This window comes from Drosophila navojoa, chromosome 3 (genome assembly GCF_054131105.1).
Source record: "Drosophila navojoa isolate 15081-1374.11 chromosome 3, UAZ_NAV_1.0, whole genome shotgun sequence".
Taxonomy (NCBI): Eukaryota; Metazoa; Arthropoda; class Insecta; order Diptera; family Drosophilidae; genus Drosophila; species Drosophila navojoa.
In genome coordinates this window covers 22526053-22544352 of record NC_142891.1, presented here as the reverse complement: position 1 = coordinate 22544352, position 18300 = coordinate 22526053, and the positions used below count along the sequence as shown (strand labels likewise).

Genomic DNA, 18300 nt, shown 5'->3' with positions numbered 1-18300 from the left:
GATAGATCTATGCATTTTCGAAGAGAACATTATATCTAGCTGAGCTCTAAATATTTGTAGCTTGTAAATTTAATAATTGTTGATTTAGAAATAGCAATAACATTTTTTACACAGTTAAATAAATTAAACAATTTAATTCAATTGAGTTGCATAAAAAAAAAAAAAACTCAAGCACTCACTTCAAATAATTTTCCATTAGATAGTCAAAAGGTTTCTAGATCATATCATAATAAAAAAAAAAAATGAAAATAGATATAAATTATTTTATAATTTCCCAGAATCTGCCCTCTCTCTCTCTCTCTCCTTGAGTCACTCTCTCCCTGTAGTGCCGTTTAAATTTCATGGCATTTAGCATTAATTTATGTCTTGCTTATGAACAAAATACTCTGCTATACAGTGAGTGAGAGAGAGAGGGGTAAAGAGAAGGACAGGGAGTGTACGTGCTTCTCATTTCGCTTGCAACAAAAATTGGCCAACCGCAAGCTGTTGCCAGGACCCAACCAGTCAGCAGCAAATGCACACATAAATATACACACACACATACACATATATATACATTTTTATTGTATGTATGTTTGTATCAATATTTGTAAGCTCCGGTTAGTCCGACAACTGTTGTAATTTACATGGCAGCCCTCTCGCTCTGCGTAACCAAAGCGTGGCACACAAACAAGCAAAACAAAAAAATGGAAACTTTTTAATTTTCATGCTCGCTTTTCATGGCCAAACGACTGTGCCTGTCCGTCCGTCCGCCTGCCTGTCCGTCTGTCGGTTTTTTTTTTGTGCTGGCGGCGGCGGCTTACGCGCGTGTTGATTGCACATCATTTTCATTTTCATTTTAATTTTCGATGAAAAGTATGCTTCGAGTTGTGCATGGCATCCATTTAGCAGCGCTTATGTGCGGCTCAGCGACATATTAAACAATCAAAAAGCACTTGGCAAGGACATCAAAAATATATAATAAAAAAAAAAGGGAGAAGCAAACTCAAGTAGAGTGAACCAAAAATGAGGAGATAAAATTTGGTACGCTTCGGCAAATTGATTGCCTTTCGGGGCAATTTTTAATGAAACGGCAAACAATGCGACAAAAACCAAAATTTTATAAAAATGCTCTCTGTTTAGGGGGCGTGCTTATGTGTGTGTGTGTAGCGGCCGTTAAAGTGTATATGTGTGTGGTTGTTTATTTTTTCTATACTTGTCACACAACAATTGTAAGCCAAAGTCATTTGGTGCATTGCGATGCATTATTATTATTTTTATGCTGCTTATACAATTTTAGCATTTCTACTCTAAGCTAGTCTTGTCAAAAATCAAGTCTAGCTTTTTTTTTTGGACCTAATCGTATTTTTTTGATTTAAAAATAAATTTTTACTATTATTATTGTTATTGTTATTCAACATTATATACATCATCTGCCTCCTGAATCACTGTCATGTTTGCTTTACTTTCCTCAAGTTAAATTTATCATATACTACATATACTAGTTTGTATAGTGCTAAGAGCCCACAAGGGGAGAGGCAAATCCAAAATTGGTGTTATAGTTTTAAATATAAATTAAATAAATATATGTATATATACATGATTATTTAAATATATTTTTTTATTTAATTTTCTCTTGCTCTATTTTTATGTTTATTTATTATTATTATTTATTTTTATATTATTGTTATTATTATTATTTTTTTTATTTATTTTTTTAATTTGAATTTTTTATTAATTTTTTATTTAATTTTCTCCTGCTTTAATTTTGTGTTAATTTATTATTATTGTTATTTTTTATTTATTTTTATTTATTTTTTATATTTAATTTTATTTTTTTTATTTTTATTTTATTTTATTTTTTTTTATCTTGCCATTATCTATCGATAGATGTATTATTATTATATTTTAATATTTTATTATGATGCTCACAAACAAATTTAGGGCAGTCAATTGCAGTCGACTGCAGATTTAATTCATATTTTTAATTTGATAAAAATCAAGTGATACAAGCCGTAAAATCTGCAAACGAATTTGATATTTTATGCTCATAATAAAAAGTGTTCAGCATATTCGGATGTTTCGCAAATATCTATTAACTGAAAAAATGGGAAATAAAATGCATTTTGCGGCTGCAGTCGATGATTTCAGCTTGGCAAATGTTTTCGCTAAATGCAAATTCATTTGCCAGCACAAATCCGCGCTTGTGGGCAGCTGCATATCCAATAAAAGCCAAAATGCACTTGCCTAAATACACACAGACACACAGAGAGTGTGTGTGTGTGTGTGTGAGAGAGAGAGAGAAAGGGAGAGCGAGATAGAAACAGAGCTAGAGACACGCACTCACAGCCTGGCCACATCATGTGACCTATTTGGTTTGCCCACGTGGTCAATATTTATCGTAGATATTCGATTTAGCCAGGCTGCAAACAAGCAGCGCAGCAATGCAAATAGCCAAAATGTCAGTAAAAACTGAATCAAGCCAGAGAAACTATTGCACAATTTTTTGTTGACAAGCCAAATGTTTAGCAACAACAACAACAGCAGCGACAGCAACAACTGCAGCTGGCTAAAAGCAATCGCATTTAACTACAATTTTCATTTAAGACTGTACTGAAATAACACACACACACTCTCTCTCTCTCTTTCTCTCCCAATCACTCACTCTCTCTCTCTCTCCCTCTCTAAATGTATTTGTGCGTGTGTTTTGGGACTTCTTCAATTGCAACAAGCTCAAAATGTTTTTCAATTCAAGGTCCATTTCTATTTGCTGACTGTTAGATAGATCTATGCATTTTCGAAGAGAACATTTTACCTAGCTGAGCTATAAATATTTGTAGCTTGTAAATTTAGTAATTGTTGATTTTGAAATAGCAATAACATTTTTTACACATTTTTTTCTCACTTCAATCAACAGTTAAATAAATTAAATATTTTATGTCAATTGAGTTGCATTCATAAAAAAGCTCAAACACTCACTTCAAATAATTTTCCTTTCGATAGTCAAAAGGTTTCTAGATCATATTGCTGGCATAAATGGAAAACTCTTATAATACTTTTATTAATTTATTAAATTTAGCTACTTGACGCATTTTATATATTTTACATGGCTATAAATCCTCTTGCTTCCCCTCTCTCTCTCTCTCTCTCTCTCTCTCTCTCTCTCTCTCTCTCTCTCTCTCTCTCTCTCTCTCTCTGCCTCTCTCTTTGCCGCCACTTTAGTATATTAAAATCAAATACATTTTCCATATAATCACAATTGAGTTAAGCTTTCGCCTACTTATTCATCCGCTTCAGTGAATTTATGCACAAATTTCAAATGACATTTATAGCGACAGCAGTCGGTGGCAATCAGCCCGGCTACAAGTGAAGCGAACTGAACCGGAGACTTTAGTGTGGGGTCGGGGGGGGTGTAGTGTAGCTGGCGCTGGCCGACTTACCTGAATTGGGTCCATTGCTGTTGGGTCGCGCCGATGGGGCACCGTCGCGTGCCTCTACCTCGAGGGCGTAGGCGCCCTTCTTCTCTCTGTCGAACACGGTTTTGGTAAAGATTTCGCCGCTTTGCAAATTAATTTCGAAAAATTCTTTGCCCTCGTTTCGCGGCGAGTCGACGATGTAATAGTAGACCTGCAAGTACATGCAACACATGCCGTTAGAAGCGAAAATGAAAATGAAAATGAATATAAAAAAGAGAGCAAAAATCGTTTGCTGTTGACAAATCCAAAAATTGTCAGGAAGTTAATTAAAACATGTCGAGTTCAAAGAGGAAATTGTCCCCAAAACAAAATTTAAATCGAGCGCAACACTGCAGGCGCAGCTTTAAGCATAATGAAAATGCTGACGATGATGATGATCGGGCTAATGATAATCAGTTGCAGGGCGTCTTGACGCGCCCATAAATGAAAAACGCTAATTAGTGCAGACATTTTGCACGCGTACATGCAAATTACTTGGCTGCAGGACACGAAATGTGTCGGCCAAGAGAATGGCCAAACAAGCAGCTTCAGCCATGGCCAGTTATCCGTTACCCAATACCCATTACCCATTGCCCATTGCCCATTGCCCATTGCCCATTACCATTTAGCCGTCACCCAAGTAGCATATTATTATAATCGCGAACATTGCTTCAGGCCTCGGCATCCCCTTTCATGTCCTGCCCTCAAGGTCTGCGCGTCAGACGCATAAAGGGCGGGGCACAGACGGCTTCGCGTTTTTTCCTCTTATTTTCTTGATTTCATTTTTTTCAGTTTCTCTCTTTCTCCCCCCTTTGAACTTTCACTGAGGGCTTAGCGTACTTAAGGGCGTGTGAAAATACTGCAACGCGAAAAAGCTGAAAAAAAGGAGCGAATTGTGGCAACTCTTTGACATTTATAAGCCCAGCTGCCAGATGAGCAATAGGCGACAAAAGCAGCAAGCTGTAAAAAAAAAAAAATACAACTATAGTGGAGCGCGCGAATGGAGCTGAAAGTGTGAGCATTTCAAGAAGAGGAAGAGGAAGAGCTGTAGAATGAACTAAAGGACAGCAATGCGGCAAAAAAATTGTTTTGCTTTCCATTTGAATTGCAGCTGAATTTAATGTAAAACTTCTTTAAATGTAGCTTGAGTTCGTATTTTGAATTGGGTGGCAACTCTGTTGAGAAAAGCACAAGATGGAGAGCCACAATTGATTGATTAGCTTGCTTCAATGTTGTTGGATATATAACAAAGCTGTGTCAAAGACATTTCGGGTGCTTATTTATGACTAGGTGGCAACTCCCTACAAGAATTTTAGTTCTTAACAGAGCATTCAACATACAGATATTGCTAATATCTCAGAGGAGCAATTAGGTGCTGAATATAATAATATAATTTATCTAACACTTAGACTATCAACAATGTGGCAACGCCAATTTATTATATTATTAAAGCTATAAGAGAGGCTCGAGACCTACTGTCAGCATACATAACATATATTTCGTATATGTACTTTTAACAAGGTGGCAACACCAACCCATAGAAATGCCAACTGTTATATTACTTAACATAATGTTAGGAGTTTGTACCTCTGTGAAAGAATTGTAAATATCTCTAATTAACATCCATATACCAAACTAACTTTTAGCTCTAACTGCTGTTTTAAGCACTTAACATAATGTTAAAGCACCTGTCACAGCGCCACTGTTAAGTCGCTGTAGATTGAAGCGCTTTTCTAGCACATTAAGCAAATGGCGCTTTAAAGTGGTGCCAGCACCGCCCGGCCAATTGCCAACTCTTCTTTATAACTCTTAACTTTTTACATCACCATCATCGTATTTTTTTTTTTTTTCCTTTTGTCGCTTTTGTTCGCCTCATGGTTCACAGAGTCATTCATTTGCCAACAATCGCCTGGCATTTCCGCAACTGACATTACCTGTTAGCCGTACCCATTGCACACACCCTCACTCCCTCTATCTGAGGGGCAGGGCTTAAAATGGTTTGCACTCAATTTGTTCGCGCTTCGCGTTACTCACCTGATTATTTGGGAATGTGCCATCCTTGTCGATGGCATTCACTTGCGTCACTTTGGTGCCAATCGGCTCGCCCTCCAGCACCGTTTCCTGTTCGCGTTCGGTGAATAACGGTATTTCGTCATTAACATCCTCGAGCATTATGTAAACGGTCGCTTCCGATGCCAATTGCTGGGCGCCATTGTTCTGAAATGGCAACAAAGAAGAGCAAACGTTGAGCATGAAATGCGAACATTCTGGCACTTGCAATTAAATTTACAATAAAAAAAAAAAAAATATATATATATATATATATAAATAAATAAATTTGATTGTATTGCATAGAAGAATTCTGTTAACAATGCAATAAAAATATTTTATGAGCATTTGCTTCAAAATGTTTTACGCCTTTTGAGTTTTTAAGGAGCTAGCCTTTTCTCTCGTCTCTGTGAAGGGCAGCACGCAATATTGATTGATTGATTGAGCCAATTTATTGGCCTGCATATGCTAGCAATTGCTTTCAATTGCGGGTCACAGCTGAGGACGGCTCAGTTATCGAACTTGTATTTATTTGCCAATGTTTTGTCTATTAATTAAGGCAATGTTATACACAGTCTGTTAAGTCCACAAATAAAATGTAACAGATGTGATGATGATGTGCTGTCTGTTTACATTCACGTTGGCAGCACACAAAACTCAATCACAGCTCACCAAAGACTGTCTATGTGTGTGGGTGGATGCTGAGCAAATTTGGCAATGCGAATATGAATTATTTATGTTTGCCAATTTTGTGTTTTTATGCGCATTCACGAGAGTGAAATGAGTGTTTCGGTTGTGGGCAATGTCTGTCTGGCTATCCATCTGTCTACTCTTATGGATGTGAGCGCCAATGAAGCTAGACCCATTTATACCCTCGAGCTCTAGTGCACAGATCTTTTCCATGCACCCACTTGGGGGCGTGATAAAGTGAAAGTTTCATTTTATGGTATCATGAAAATGCTAGAAAATATTTGGAATGTGTGCTGAGGTTAACAACTCTCTTTAGGGGCGTGGCAAAACGGAAAATGAATCTGGTAGCGCTTGAGCCGTGAATGTGTATTCTACAGTCGGTAAGACCCAACGGCAATGGCTTTACTTGTTCTACTTGATTTTATTTATTTATTTTTTAGTTTCCAAATATTAATTTGCCAGTTTTCCAGTTAATTAGAGTTTGTTCAGGCAACTGGAAGCTCGTATGACAAAGTTTGAACAGGCAAATTGAGCTGTTTGCATAAGTAAACAACGTTAAATCTATTCCAATAGAGCTAGCAATCGATATAGTGATAGAGAGATGAGTTAGATGAAGACAAAGTTCAAATTTTCGTGCTTTTCATATAAGAGAACTTTAAGTAAAAGTTGTATTACCATAGACTAATTTTTATTATTTTCCGTAATTAAATAAATTCAATAGCAAAAAGTTCATGGCATTTTTTGCTTTTCAATATAATAAATAATGCGACAAACTATTCCAGTTAACCGCAAAACTATTTCTATTACAACATTTTTTACGCAAAATTTCTAATTAAAATTTGCAAAGAATTTGGAATTTATTTATGCATGTGAATGGCAAACCGCAAAAATTTAAAACTTGAAAAAAAAAATGAAATAAAAAATTAATATGAAAATGTTGACGACATTTGGCAAAAAAGTGCATTAGAGATAGATCTAACTATATATATATATGCATATATGTATGTATGTGCACTAATGCCATGTCGTGGGATGTTTAATTAACTGCATTTAATGCGAATGCGAATTGCGAATTGAATTTTAATAGCACGCAGAGAGCGCACGAGAGAGAGAGAGAGAGAGAGAGAGAGAGAGTGAGAGAGAGTGAAACAGCCAGCCATATATAGATGCGTGGCCTTTGGGAGCTGGTAGCACATCATTTGTGGCATTTGTTGGAGCAGCGGGAGCATTGGCGCGCCACAGCTGCTGCTGGTCATGTTTTAATTTATTTGAGCAGCTGAAACAATTTGTCAATAATTTCAGCATTGCTGAATGGCCGCACTAATGAGCTGCATTAGAGATAGATATGGTCAAAGACTGAGAGAGTGAGAGAGAGAGGGAGAGAGAGTGAGTGTGTGCCGGCACTGATTGAAATTCAATTGCGATTCGCACTCCGTCTGTCTGTCAATCAGTCAATCAGTCAATCAGCTGTTCAATTGCCAGATGCCAGAACTAAATCAGAGTGAAGCGCGGTTCATAGTCAAATTGCTTGCCAGAGAGTGACAGAGGAAGAGGGTGAGTAAGGGAGAGGGAGAGAGAAGGCACCGATGTCGTGCCTTTCAACTCGTGCAAGTAATTAAAACTTTTCAAATAAAATAATTACAAACGTATTTTGAAGTCGTTTCCAAATGCAAAAGTCAAATACAGCTTAATTGAGCGCAGCAGCGCTTGAAAACTCGAAGAACTTTTCCAGCTTTGCTGCTTTTCTTTTCGGGTCTCATGCTAAGCAAACAATTTACAACTAAGAACTGAACTTGAAAGTTGAAATTGAAATGGCAATAGAAATGGCAATAGAAATAGAAATTGAAATGGAAATGGAATTTGTCAAATTCAAGCTGATCTCCGACTTACCTCCACGCGTATGGTCAGATTGTATTCCTTGATGCTCTCGTAGTCCAGCGGATGGTTGACTTTAATGTCCGCCCACGTGTCGCCATTGTCCGGTCTCTGTTGCAGATAGAACGTATGAAATTTGTTCGTCTGTGCCGTGGACCCGGGCATTAGCCTATAGAACACCGTTGGATTGCCCTCGATGCCGGAACTGCAGACGTTGAGTCGCCCGATGCAAAACAGAGAAGAGTTATGTGAGTAAATGTTTTTTTTTTTTCGATTCATGTGCCGTTACAGTTAGTTAGTTAAGTTAGTTAAGTTGTTAGTGTAGAAAAGAGTTGAATGAACTACATGATATATGATATATAGTATATGGAGTTAGATATGATGAGTTAATGCTACAAATGTCTTCAGATACTTGTTGGCATTTCAAAAATCAAATGAGTATGAAATTATTTGGGGTTTGCATCCAGGCAACAAAATGCTTGGAGGCAACAAAAAAATAAACAAAATTAATTAACAGTTAACGATATTCTATATTCGTGACAGACTCACTCACACACTCACACTCACGCACACTCATTCACACACATGCGACACATCAAAATACAAAAAAATTTGATTTACGACACAAAAGAATAGCAAAAATTTCGTTTTCAACAACTTTCAACAGGAGAACAACAACAACAATAACAACAACCAAAAATTGCACTTCAAATTGTAGATTTTCCGTTTTTTTTTTTGTGCAAATAAAACACAAAGAAAAGAAGTGGCGAAATAACAGGGAAAAGCCGAGAAAATTTCGCTCAGAGAAAATAAAGATGGCGTCAAAACAGAAAAGAAAAAATGGCTTCAAAAACATTTAATTGCCATTCGAGTGTCAAAAAGTTGTTGAAGCAAATTCTAGGCTGGGTTGGCCAACAGTGGATGGAGGCGGGAGGCGGGAGGTGGGAGACTGTAGACAGCGACAGCAGATGATGATTGTTTGCTTTCGTGTGTACAGTGGGCGAGGCGCAGATAATGAAAAACAAATTAGGCAAAGGGAGCAAACAAACAAAATAAATTTTATTTGCACTTGGACAACACTTGCAGCTGACAGAGGAGAGTGAGTAAAAAAAGAAAAAGAGAACAGATTGTAGAGCCCGAGCAAAAAATTAAATGAGAAACTTTTGATACTCGGGTAAAAAAAAAAAAACAAAAAATTGTTGCAAGAAATCTGTCAGACTGCGCAAAAATGTTGCTGCCAAGGGCGAGCGCAAAAAGCATATATATAAATATGATACACACATATATCTATATATATTGCGCACAAAAAATCGGTTGCAAAAAATTGAGTGTGTGAGGGGGGCGGAGGGGAGTTTCATATTTTGTTACTTCTTTTCATTTCGGTTTTGGTTGGGAATGAATTTGTGGATTGCATGAACATGTTTGGCATTTATATATAATTCATGTAGGTAGGTGTTGCTCTGTGTGTGTGTGTGTGTATGATGTATGTGTATATATATATCAATTGGTATTGGTCGATTGTATTGCAAAAACAAAACTAGTTTCGTGTCTTTGATGTGAATTTTCGTTCAGTGTAAATCGTTCTTTTTTTCAGTGTATTGTGTTTGGTAATCTGAGCACTTGATTCTCCTGGTTTGCAGTTGGCACCTAAAATGCTAAGACTATCTAATATTTGTAGATCTATAGTCGTGGCTAGACGCACCACAAGAAAAACGAAAAACTTCAACATAAATTAGGAAAAAGAAAAATCCTTGCAGCTGATGAGAACCAACTGCTTAATACTCTGTTCACACAGTCCAGGTGAGGGGACTGATCTAAGGCTGAAATTCAATGTCTGTGTCAGGAGCTCAGAGATTTCAGTTATTTTATTTTATAGCCCACCTGAATGGGCTACAGAATATAATGACTGAAATTCGTTGAAGATATAATATTTAAAACTAATGAGTTTTTTTTTATAATATTTAATTATGTTAAAAATATTTCATTGGGAAAAAATAGTGGTTTTCGTTTATTTATTTCATTACTATCTGTCGACTTGTCTATAAATAATTTGTTTGGTGTAAAGATTTATAGTTATACAGCTTTATATTTTAGGCATTAGCTCATATTATTTCTTCTCAGCTAGAAATCATGGAGGTCATAGACCTTCTCAAAGGCAACTAAATGTAATGGAAGGCAAACAGAGCTCTAAGCATTTGTTTTCGAATTTTATAAAGGCCTCTAAGAGTTCGAATTGCCATAACTAATTCAATTTCAAAATAAAATATATGTTTATTCGGAAAATTTTTAGATATTAAGACTGTAGCAAAATTTTTTTGATGTATTGGATTTTACTCAATTTGGTTGAGAAAATTTATATTTTAGGTAAGAAATCATCAAGCTTCATTATAAATATTTTAACAAAATTATTTAAGCCTCAGATTTACTCAAGTTGCAGCCAAAATTTTGCAAAAAATCTCAGACATAGAACTAAATAGATCTCGATTAACTATTATGTGAACAGAGCATACATATATACATATATGTGTATACATATGTGTATGTACAAATATTTATATATTTATACAAGTTAACTACTAGTTTGCTAGATAATAAATTTATCGTTAAGTGTGACCCTGTATTTTTTTTTTTTTTTTTTTTTCTCAGCGCCTGCAACGCGTATCGTTATTATGCCTGCTGTTGTTGTTGTCGTTGTTGCCTGCTTAAATGCATGTTACACTCGGCAAACACTTGACAGTGCGCGCATTAAGCGTACTAAAACCACAGCAACAGCAACAACAGCAACAGTAATAGGAGAAGCAGAAGAAGAGGAAGAGGACTAAAAACAAACACATTTATTATGAGATACGCGCACTTGAAAACTCAGCCCAGTCCTGCGGGCGGGCAAACACTTGCCTAATAGCATCTTGGCTAAAGTAAACACACGCGCACATACATATGTACATGGGCTAGCCATGTACACATGTATTTTATCTATACATATAGTTGGAGTTGTAGATAAAGTTGACAATTTTGTGCTGGGACAAGATAATTGCAAAAACCGAAAAAAGTAAAGTAAAAAAACAAAAAGACGTCGAAATCAAGAATGAAAATTAATATATTTTCTTAGCTCATTTACTTTACGCTTAAATGTATTTTCAAAGTAACCCAAGCACGTTTAATAGTTGGCAAATTGCTTAAATACTTGGCATAGAAATGAAATTTACTTGGAGAGCATTAAGACTAACACAGGTGCGGGTGCTGGTGCAGGTGTCGATGCCACGGTGCGTATGTGCAATATATATATACACTACATATACATATATACTGTATACATATGTATATGTATATGACGCTTTAAGTGCATTGCTTTTAGTGCTAACAATAAAAAAGAAAACGAACCAACTGAAACTAGGTAGATGAAAAAAAAAGAAGAAGAAAAAGGAGAAGAAGAATTTCAACTGGGAGCACCGACTGCCCGTGGCCACAAAAGTGACGCATAATTAAAACGTCAGTGCCATGTGTTTGGCTTGCCACAACGCTGAGCGTTATGTTAATGCGGCAGCAGCAGACGAGAGAGAGATAAACAGTGAGACAGAGAGAGAGAGAGAGAGACATAGAGAGAGGGGGAGTGGGGGCTTCAGAGTAGCCAAGTCAAAAGTCATTTAAGTGCGCTACTTCAAGTTTTTAATTGCAATTATAAAAACACAAAATAAAACTTTATTTGAGCAAACTTTACGTCTTGCATTAGCTCAACTCTCTCTGCTTCTGTGACTGGACAGGGGTCAGAGTTAAACAAAAACTATATACAGCATTTTGCCAAGTTTAATCACATTTGATTAAACATATTCAGCCGAATCACAAAAAATAATAATGACTAAACCAAAGTTGAATTAATTTTAGGCGCTAATTTTTCAATTTATATACAGCTTTTCTTTTTCATATATGTATACTCAGTCTAGACAAAAATGAAAATTGAATATAAGTCTATATAGTTGTGCAGCTTGTGTGAGTTGTGCAAAGTTTTTGGTGCTTGTAAAGTGGATGTGAGCGGTGATGATGGGGAGGAGGACTAAGGGTGTCAAAAGGTAGCTAGAAATCGCTTGAGCGTGAGCAAATGATTGAGGGAACCAAATAAAATATATATATATATAAAAGATATATATACATAAACACAATCATTAGCTCACGCTCAAAACTCTCCAAAGAGAGAGAGAGAACTACAACATTCAGTACACACATAAACAGCTACAAAGTATGATGAGAAAAACCAACACCAAAAATTAAAAAAAGGAATCTTAATGGAAAATGATTTTTCGATGAAAACAATAAAAACTCAACACCTAGAAAATAAATATATGCTTAATGTATATTAATGCAGCTTTATCAAAATAAACTAAGCAAAAAATGAACTTTTTTCCTTAAAATGATTTTTTTTTTTTTTGTTGATATTTTGTTATTTGTATTTAGATTGTTTTTGAAAACATTGCAACTAACAGACCTGGCTTTGATCGAGACGACTTTGCCGCCAACGGGCATATTTTCCTTGACATAGATCGGCCCATAAACGGTATGATCCCAAACGGGAGGATTGTTGGCACGATCGACCACATCGATCTGCACTTCGACCGTACGCGATAATGGCGGATAGCCCTTGTCTTGGGCCATCGCCTCTAATTTGTATGTCTCGCGCTGTATTTTGAATGCGATAGTATTGTATTGCAGCGATAGTTTTATGGTTTCGTTTGCAAAAATACAAAATCAAGCGAGCATTTGGAAAAAAAAACAAACAAACACAGACACGTCGACAATGTTTTAGGTAAAAAAAATTGACAAAATTCAAAATAAAATTTGTAGTTATAGTTGGTCAGAGGAAAAAGAAAAACTTTCCATTAAAATGTAAGCAACAGGTTTTTCTTAGTTAATCAAAATTATAGATAGAACCAACACCTTTTCAAAGAAGTTAAAAATCAAAACAAATTTTTGGAGAAACTAGAAATTAGTTTCTTTAGATTTGGCGCCTTGTCAGATAAGGTTTTATATTAATTTTTATTGCAGTGCAAATTATTTTTCATTATTTTCTTTTTATATTTTTAATGAAGTCTCGACCCTAGCCTTCAAAATGTTTTTAGAATTAAAATATGTTAAAATATTTCGCTGTTAAATTTAAAAAAATGGGCATACATATGTTTAATTAACTCAGTTGAGCGTAAATAAATACAAATATATAATAATTAGTTATTATTTATAGAGTATAATGGTATAATAGTATTTCAGATAAGATAAGAATATCATCAAACTAAACTTGGCATAACGAAATTCAACTGAAAATAGGGCTTTGTGCATTTCGAGTATTACAATTTTCATAGCATACTTTTTGAATAAATTGCAATTTCATTTCATTTCGTGTTTCGACTATTGTTTTTTAACATTTTTGAACACTTTGTGGAATATATATATATATATATTATATTAAGCATTTGTTTTTTTTTTTTTTATTTCGTAATTACCTTGTTGTTTCCTATAGCCTTAAATTAAACTGCAACCTTGTATAAAATTCAATAATTTTTCATTATGTTTAATTTTTTTTTTTAGTTTCCCAATTCAGCGAATTTCCCCCAATTTAAACCAACACCAAAATTCTTCAGTTTACAGTTACAGTTCGAGCAGTACTTTTAACCAAGTGTGGGGTTTTTGTTTACTGAGCGAGAGAGAGAGAGAGAGAGAGACAGCGAGAGAGGTGGGGAAAGAAGTCGAGAGTATTTGTTGGGTAAGCAATTCCAATGGGTATTGGGTTAGGTGGGTGAGAGTTGCAGCAAAATGCAAAAGTACCCGACAAAACAAAAATAAGTTTGCTCTCCAAACAAACACCAACAACAGCATTTGATTTTGAATTTCGTTGACTTTGGGTTTTCTCTGGTATTCTTGTCAGATTTTTGAACGGATTTCGACACTGTTGATGGTTGGCAAAAATGTTTGAGCTTTTACGATAAGCCACAAAAAGTTGTATCGTAAAAATTGGTTTAGTTCAAAATGTTAAATGTTAGACGAGAGAGATGGTAAACGGTAAACGGTAAACGGTTAGAGACCGTATGTTAAAAATACTTGTACTGGAAAAGCTTACAGCTATGGTATTTCGTTAAGTGAGCAAAGCTTCGTTAAGCGAGCGTACATTACGTTTCGTTGAGTAAGCTTGTTAGCAAAGACACAATCCAAACGTGAACGTAAATGCAACTCGTTGAAACGAGCTCAAACTCGGAAGCTTAAGCCTATGTTAGCTAAAAATGCTGTTACATATATATGGAAAAAATAATGACTAAGTATGTTAAGCTAACAGCTGTTAGGCTTTGTTGTTTGTTAGCAACTTCAACTCGGCTTCGTTATGTTTTTGGTAGTAGTGTAGAGTGTATGTAGTTGTTTAATGTGTAGTGTAGTGTTGGCTATACAAACCTTGCCTTAACCGATGTTACAACCGTACCCACAGTGACATTCTCGCGTATATGGATTGGCCCATAAATGCTCTTATCCCAAATGGGTGGCTTATTATTACGATCGACGACATCTAACTCAACATCAACGTCGGCATATGAGGGCGGATCGCCGCGATCGGAGGCGCGCACCCGTAGACGATAACGATCGCGCTGTTGATGGAGCGATTCGATTGAGTTTTGTTTTCATAGAATTTGATACAGTAGTTGTTAACAGCCAAACGTGTTAGCCACAAATGTTAGCCGGCATTGTGTGTTAGTTTAGGTCGTATATGGTTTGTGTATTGGGTTAAACGTAGTTAGTGTGCGTGTTACGTTACGATTACGTATTTTATATGGCATCGTTGTTATGTTGAATTCAAATTGAATTTTTCATTATAATTAGTTAATATGTCAAACATAAATCAAATGAAAATTGTCAAGTACTTGGAAATTATGTAAATAAATATTTGGGAATCATTATGATAAAAGCTTTTATTTATTTTGAAAGGATTAAGCAAGGATGGGAGGGGTTCTTCACTTGGTTAGCAATATTTTGCAGATAAACATATTTTTAGACGTTAATTATGGGATTATGGGATACTTAGAAATAATTTTGGATATCTTGACGAGACTATTGCTTGCTTTGATCGAGAGAAACGATGATGAAGTGTTTTCTGTTAAGTTTCATGTTGCTTGAATGTTGCTAACAGCAGGACTAGATAGATTTTTATGTTAAGTAAAGGTTTACAGTCCTTTAGCGTTGCTAGCTAAAAATCCAGATATAGATATGTGTTATGATTATATACAACATGAACTATTGGAGTCTTCTGTGAAAGTTCCCACAGAAGGTTAGTTTCTAATAGAGGTTAGCTTACGATTTGGTGAGCGAAATAGAATTTGTTGCTGGGTTAGCACAGTATAACGGCAAAGATTATAACAGACACTTCACAAATAACGTATGTCGATTACTTACAGGATAACAGCCCTATTGAATAGTTTCGATTAATTATCGATAACATCGTTTCATATGTAAATTGGAAAATCAAAAAGAAACAGAAAACATTAACTCGCCTCAATGAGCTGAACTCGTTGTAAACAAAAACAATTGAAATCAATGTAAATCATATATTGTAAAAGGTGCAGTTAAATTAAATATATACATATATACATATTTATATATATGTAGAAACGTTGCCTAGTCGATGGATTTATATATATAAAATATATAAACTTTGGTATATTACAAAAAAATATTGAAATATTGACGGGCATTTGACATGGGCATGCAAAAATGCGTCACTTTCAGTTGAATGATATAAAAAATGTTTCTTTTTTTTTTTTTTTTTTTTTTTTTTGCTTTGGCAAAATTCAAAATTTAAATTTACACAGTTGTTTTCTAGAGACGTTCAAAAAATCGCATAGTCTCGACAAAAAACCTTTTAATCTAATTCGCTTTTGTTCATGTTGCTTATGGGATGGGGTTTAGTGTGGGATTATTTTAGGGTTAGCAAAAATAAAAAATAAAAATATATATATTTTTGACTTTGCAATATATATATTTGCAATAAAAATCAGGCTACAATTTGTTAAAAAAGTATTTGTAGTTTTATGATTTTTGTTCTTGTTTATTTTTTAGCCATCAAAAATTGCACAACGATGCTCAAAAATAGGCGTGATCGTTCGGTAGGGTCTACCCTTATTACGTATTTAACTTTACCCACTTTTCTTTGAATGTTCTTTTTACATTGGCTTAAGTCGTAGGCACCTAACACCACAAAAATAAATAAAAGCAGCAGCTGGCAGTTAAAAGCTTTTTTTTATACACATTTTTCCATTTGCTTGACTATGTTTACCCAGTGTACTTATTGGCATACCCTCTTGTTCCTCTTGATTGAATTTAATTTGTTTGTGTACTTGTTTAATTTGTTTCAAAAAATGTTAAAAATCAATTCGCTTGGCATTTTTGCTTGGATTGAATTGAGCCAATTACGCACTATAAACTAAACAAAAAAAGTTGACAAAATCAATAGAAAACTAACTCAAAAGTTGAAAAGTAAAGCACATATATATTAAATATATATATCTACATATATATGGCATTTTCTTATATATAACTTAAATATTTTTTTCATTTATTTATTTGTTTTTGTTCGAATGTGACAAAAAAAACTTGCACTGCTTCGCACATCGAATTCGAATCTGTGGCTATCAAGAGAGTGTAAAAAAACGTTGCAATTGATAGCCGGCGAGGGGGCAGGGGGCAGAGCTTTGCACAAAGTCTCTCAAACAAAAGAAAGGTGCATTTAAAATCATAATGAGAACTGAATAATTAAAATCTCTGCTCTTTGGTTATTGCTCTGGTCTCTGACTCTGGCGGCGCTAAGCGCTCAGCTTTCAATTGTTAGTAAGGGAAATCAAAAAGTTTGTTTTTATTTTTAAAGAACTTTTCACATTGTTTTTTTTCTTTTTTTTAATGTAAATCATAAAACTTGGTTAGTTGGGTTCGCAAACATAAAAGATTATAACGAATAGAATAGGGCATATATGTATATGTGGATGGGAAATCAAACACTTACGTCAAGCGGCTTCTTGAGCACTATCCAGCCGGACTCGGCTTGTATATCGAAATATTCCAGATCGTTGGGATTGAAGGGCGCACTGAGGCTGTAGACAATGGCGCCATTGTTGTCGGCATCTTCATCGGAGGCGGAGACACGCAAGATGTTCGTGCCAATGCTGGCATCCTGCTTGACATTCTCCACATATTTCTGCAAGCGTAGCAAAGAAATTTCACATCAATGCCCAAATCCGATGGATTCTCTATAAAAACTCACCTGTCGATCGAACAGCGGCGGATTATCGTTCACATCGGTTATCTCCACTGTGAACGAGCAGACGCCCTCCAGGCTGGGGTCGCCCTGATCGGTGGCCTTCACAGTCACCGAGACGAACTTGCCATCGTCTCCCTCACGATCGAACACCTTGTTGGTGGAGACCTCGCCCGTTTCCTCGTCGACGGTGAATTTGGTGCCCTTCTGATTCGGTTGCTGCACTATCGAGTATTTAACCTGACGGGGCGACAAGAACATGCAAAATTGCTTAATGATTGACACAGTTCGGATTATGGGCGTGTAGTGCAGGCGCCGCGCCGCGACACGACATGCAACACGCTGCCTCTACCTCACGCCGGGTGCATTGAACTTGAGCGTGGCCACTCGGCTCGAATCTGAACATGAAATCTGTCGCGCGATTAATATAATTTACCCTAAGCTGCTTGCGGTGAGTGGCCTACAAATCACGTGCCCATAATTATGAGTGGGCACCTATAATAAACCCAGAGATCTATATGTGGGTCTGTGATAAGGATAACGGCGCAGGTAAATATATGAATATAAATTATTTATTTTGTTTGAATCATTCTGTTCTGAATTATGAAGTCTACTGTTTGCTTTATGTACTTAAAGCTGCTGCATGAATACTTATATAGTTTTTTCCCAAAAATAATTTATCGAACGAACTCTGAAGTTATCGATAAAAACTATTAAATTATTAACTACATACATGTATATCGTATGCTTAGAAACTGTGAGTCTTATAGTGGTTAATTTACCACAATTCTTAAGATGTATCCATAATTCATCAATATCAGATTATCAAAGGAACTGTTCATAGAATATTTAAGTAATCGATAAAAATCGATTATAATGTTAATATATATAATATTGGCAATAACTATAATATTTATCGCCTGATTCATTCGAATAAATGTATGTATAGATATTTTGGATTTAACTTGGATATTG

At 35.5% G+C, this 18300-nt stretch overlaps 1 protein-coding gene across 9 annotated transcripts in view; it reads right to left on the bottom strand.

Moving 5' to 3' along the window:
* The window catches only part of CadN (neural cadherin), a 153989-nt gene that overhangs the window by 81783 nt on the left and 53906 nt on the right, over positions 1 to 18300 (bottom strand). For 5 of the 9 annotated variants that reach the window (XR_016196537.1, XM_089258173.1, XM_089258177.1 and 2 more), the window contains 6 exons: positions 17332 to 17565; positions 17074 to 17265; positions 12529 to 12719; positions 8064 to 8253; positions 5469 to 5651; positions 3420 to 3606 (listed from right to left, as the gene is read on the bottom strand). Coding sequence is in view for 8 of the 9 variants with exons in the window: in XM_089258173.1 (XP_089114299.1) it covers positions 3420 to 3606; positions 5469 to 5651; positions 8064 to 8253; positions 12529 to 12719; positions 17074 to 17265; positions 17332 to 17565 (1177 nt within the window). In the remaining variant the exon portion in view is untranslated. Of the gene's footprint in view, positions 1 to 3419; positions 3607 to 5468; positions 5652 to 8063; positions 8254 to 12528; positions 12720 to 14477; positions 14669 to 17073; positions 17266 to 17331; positions 17566 to 18300 lie in introns of all 9 variants that reach the window. The other 4 variants (XM_089258178.1, XM_089258180.1, XM_089258174.1 and 1 more) reach the window with 1 other exon arrangement.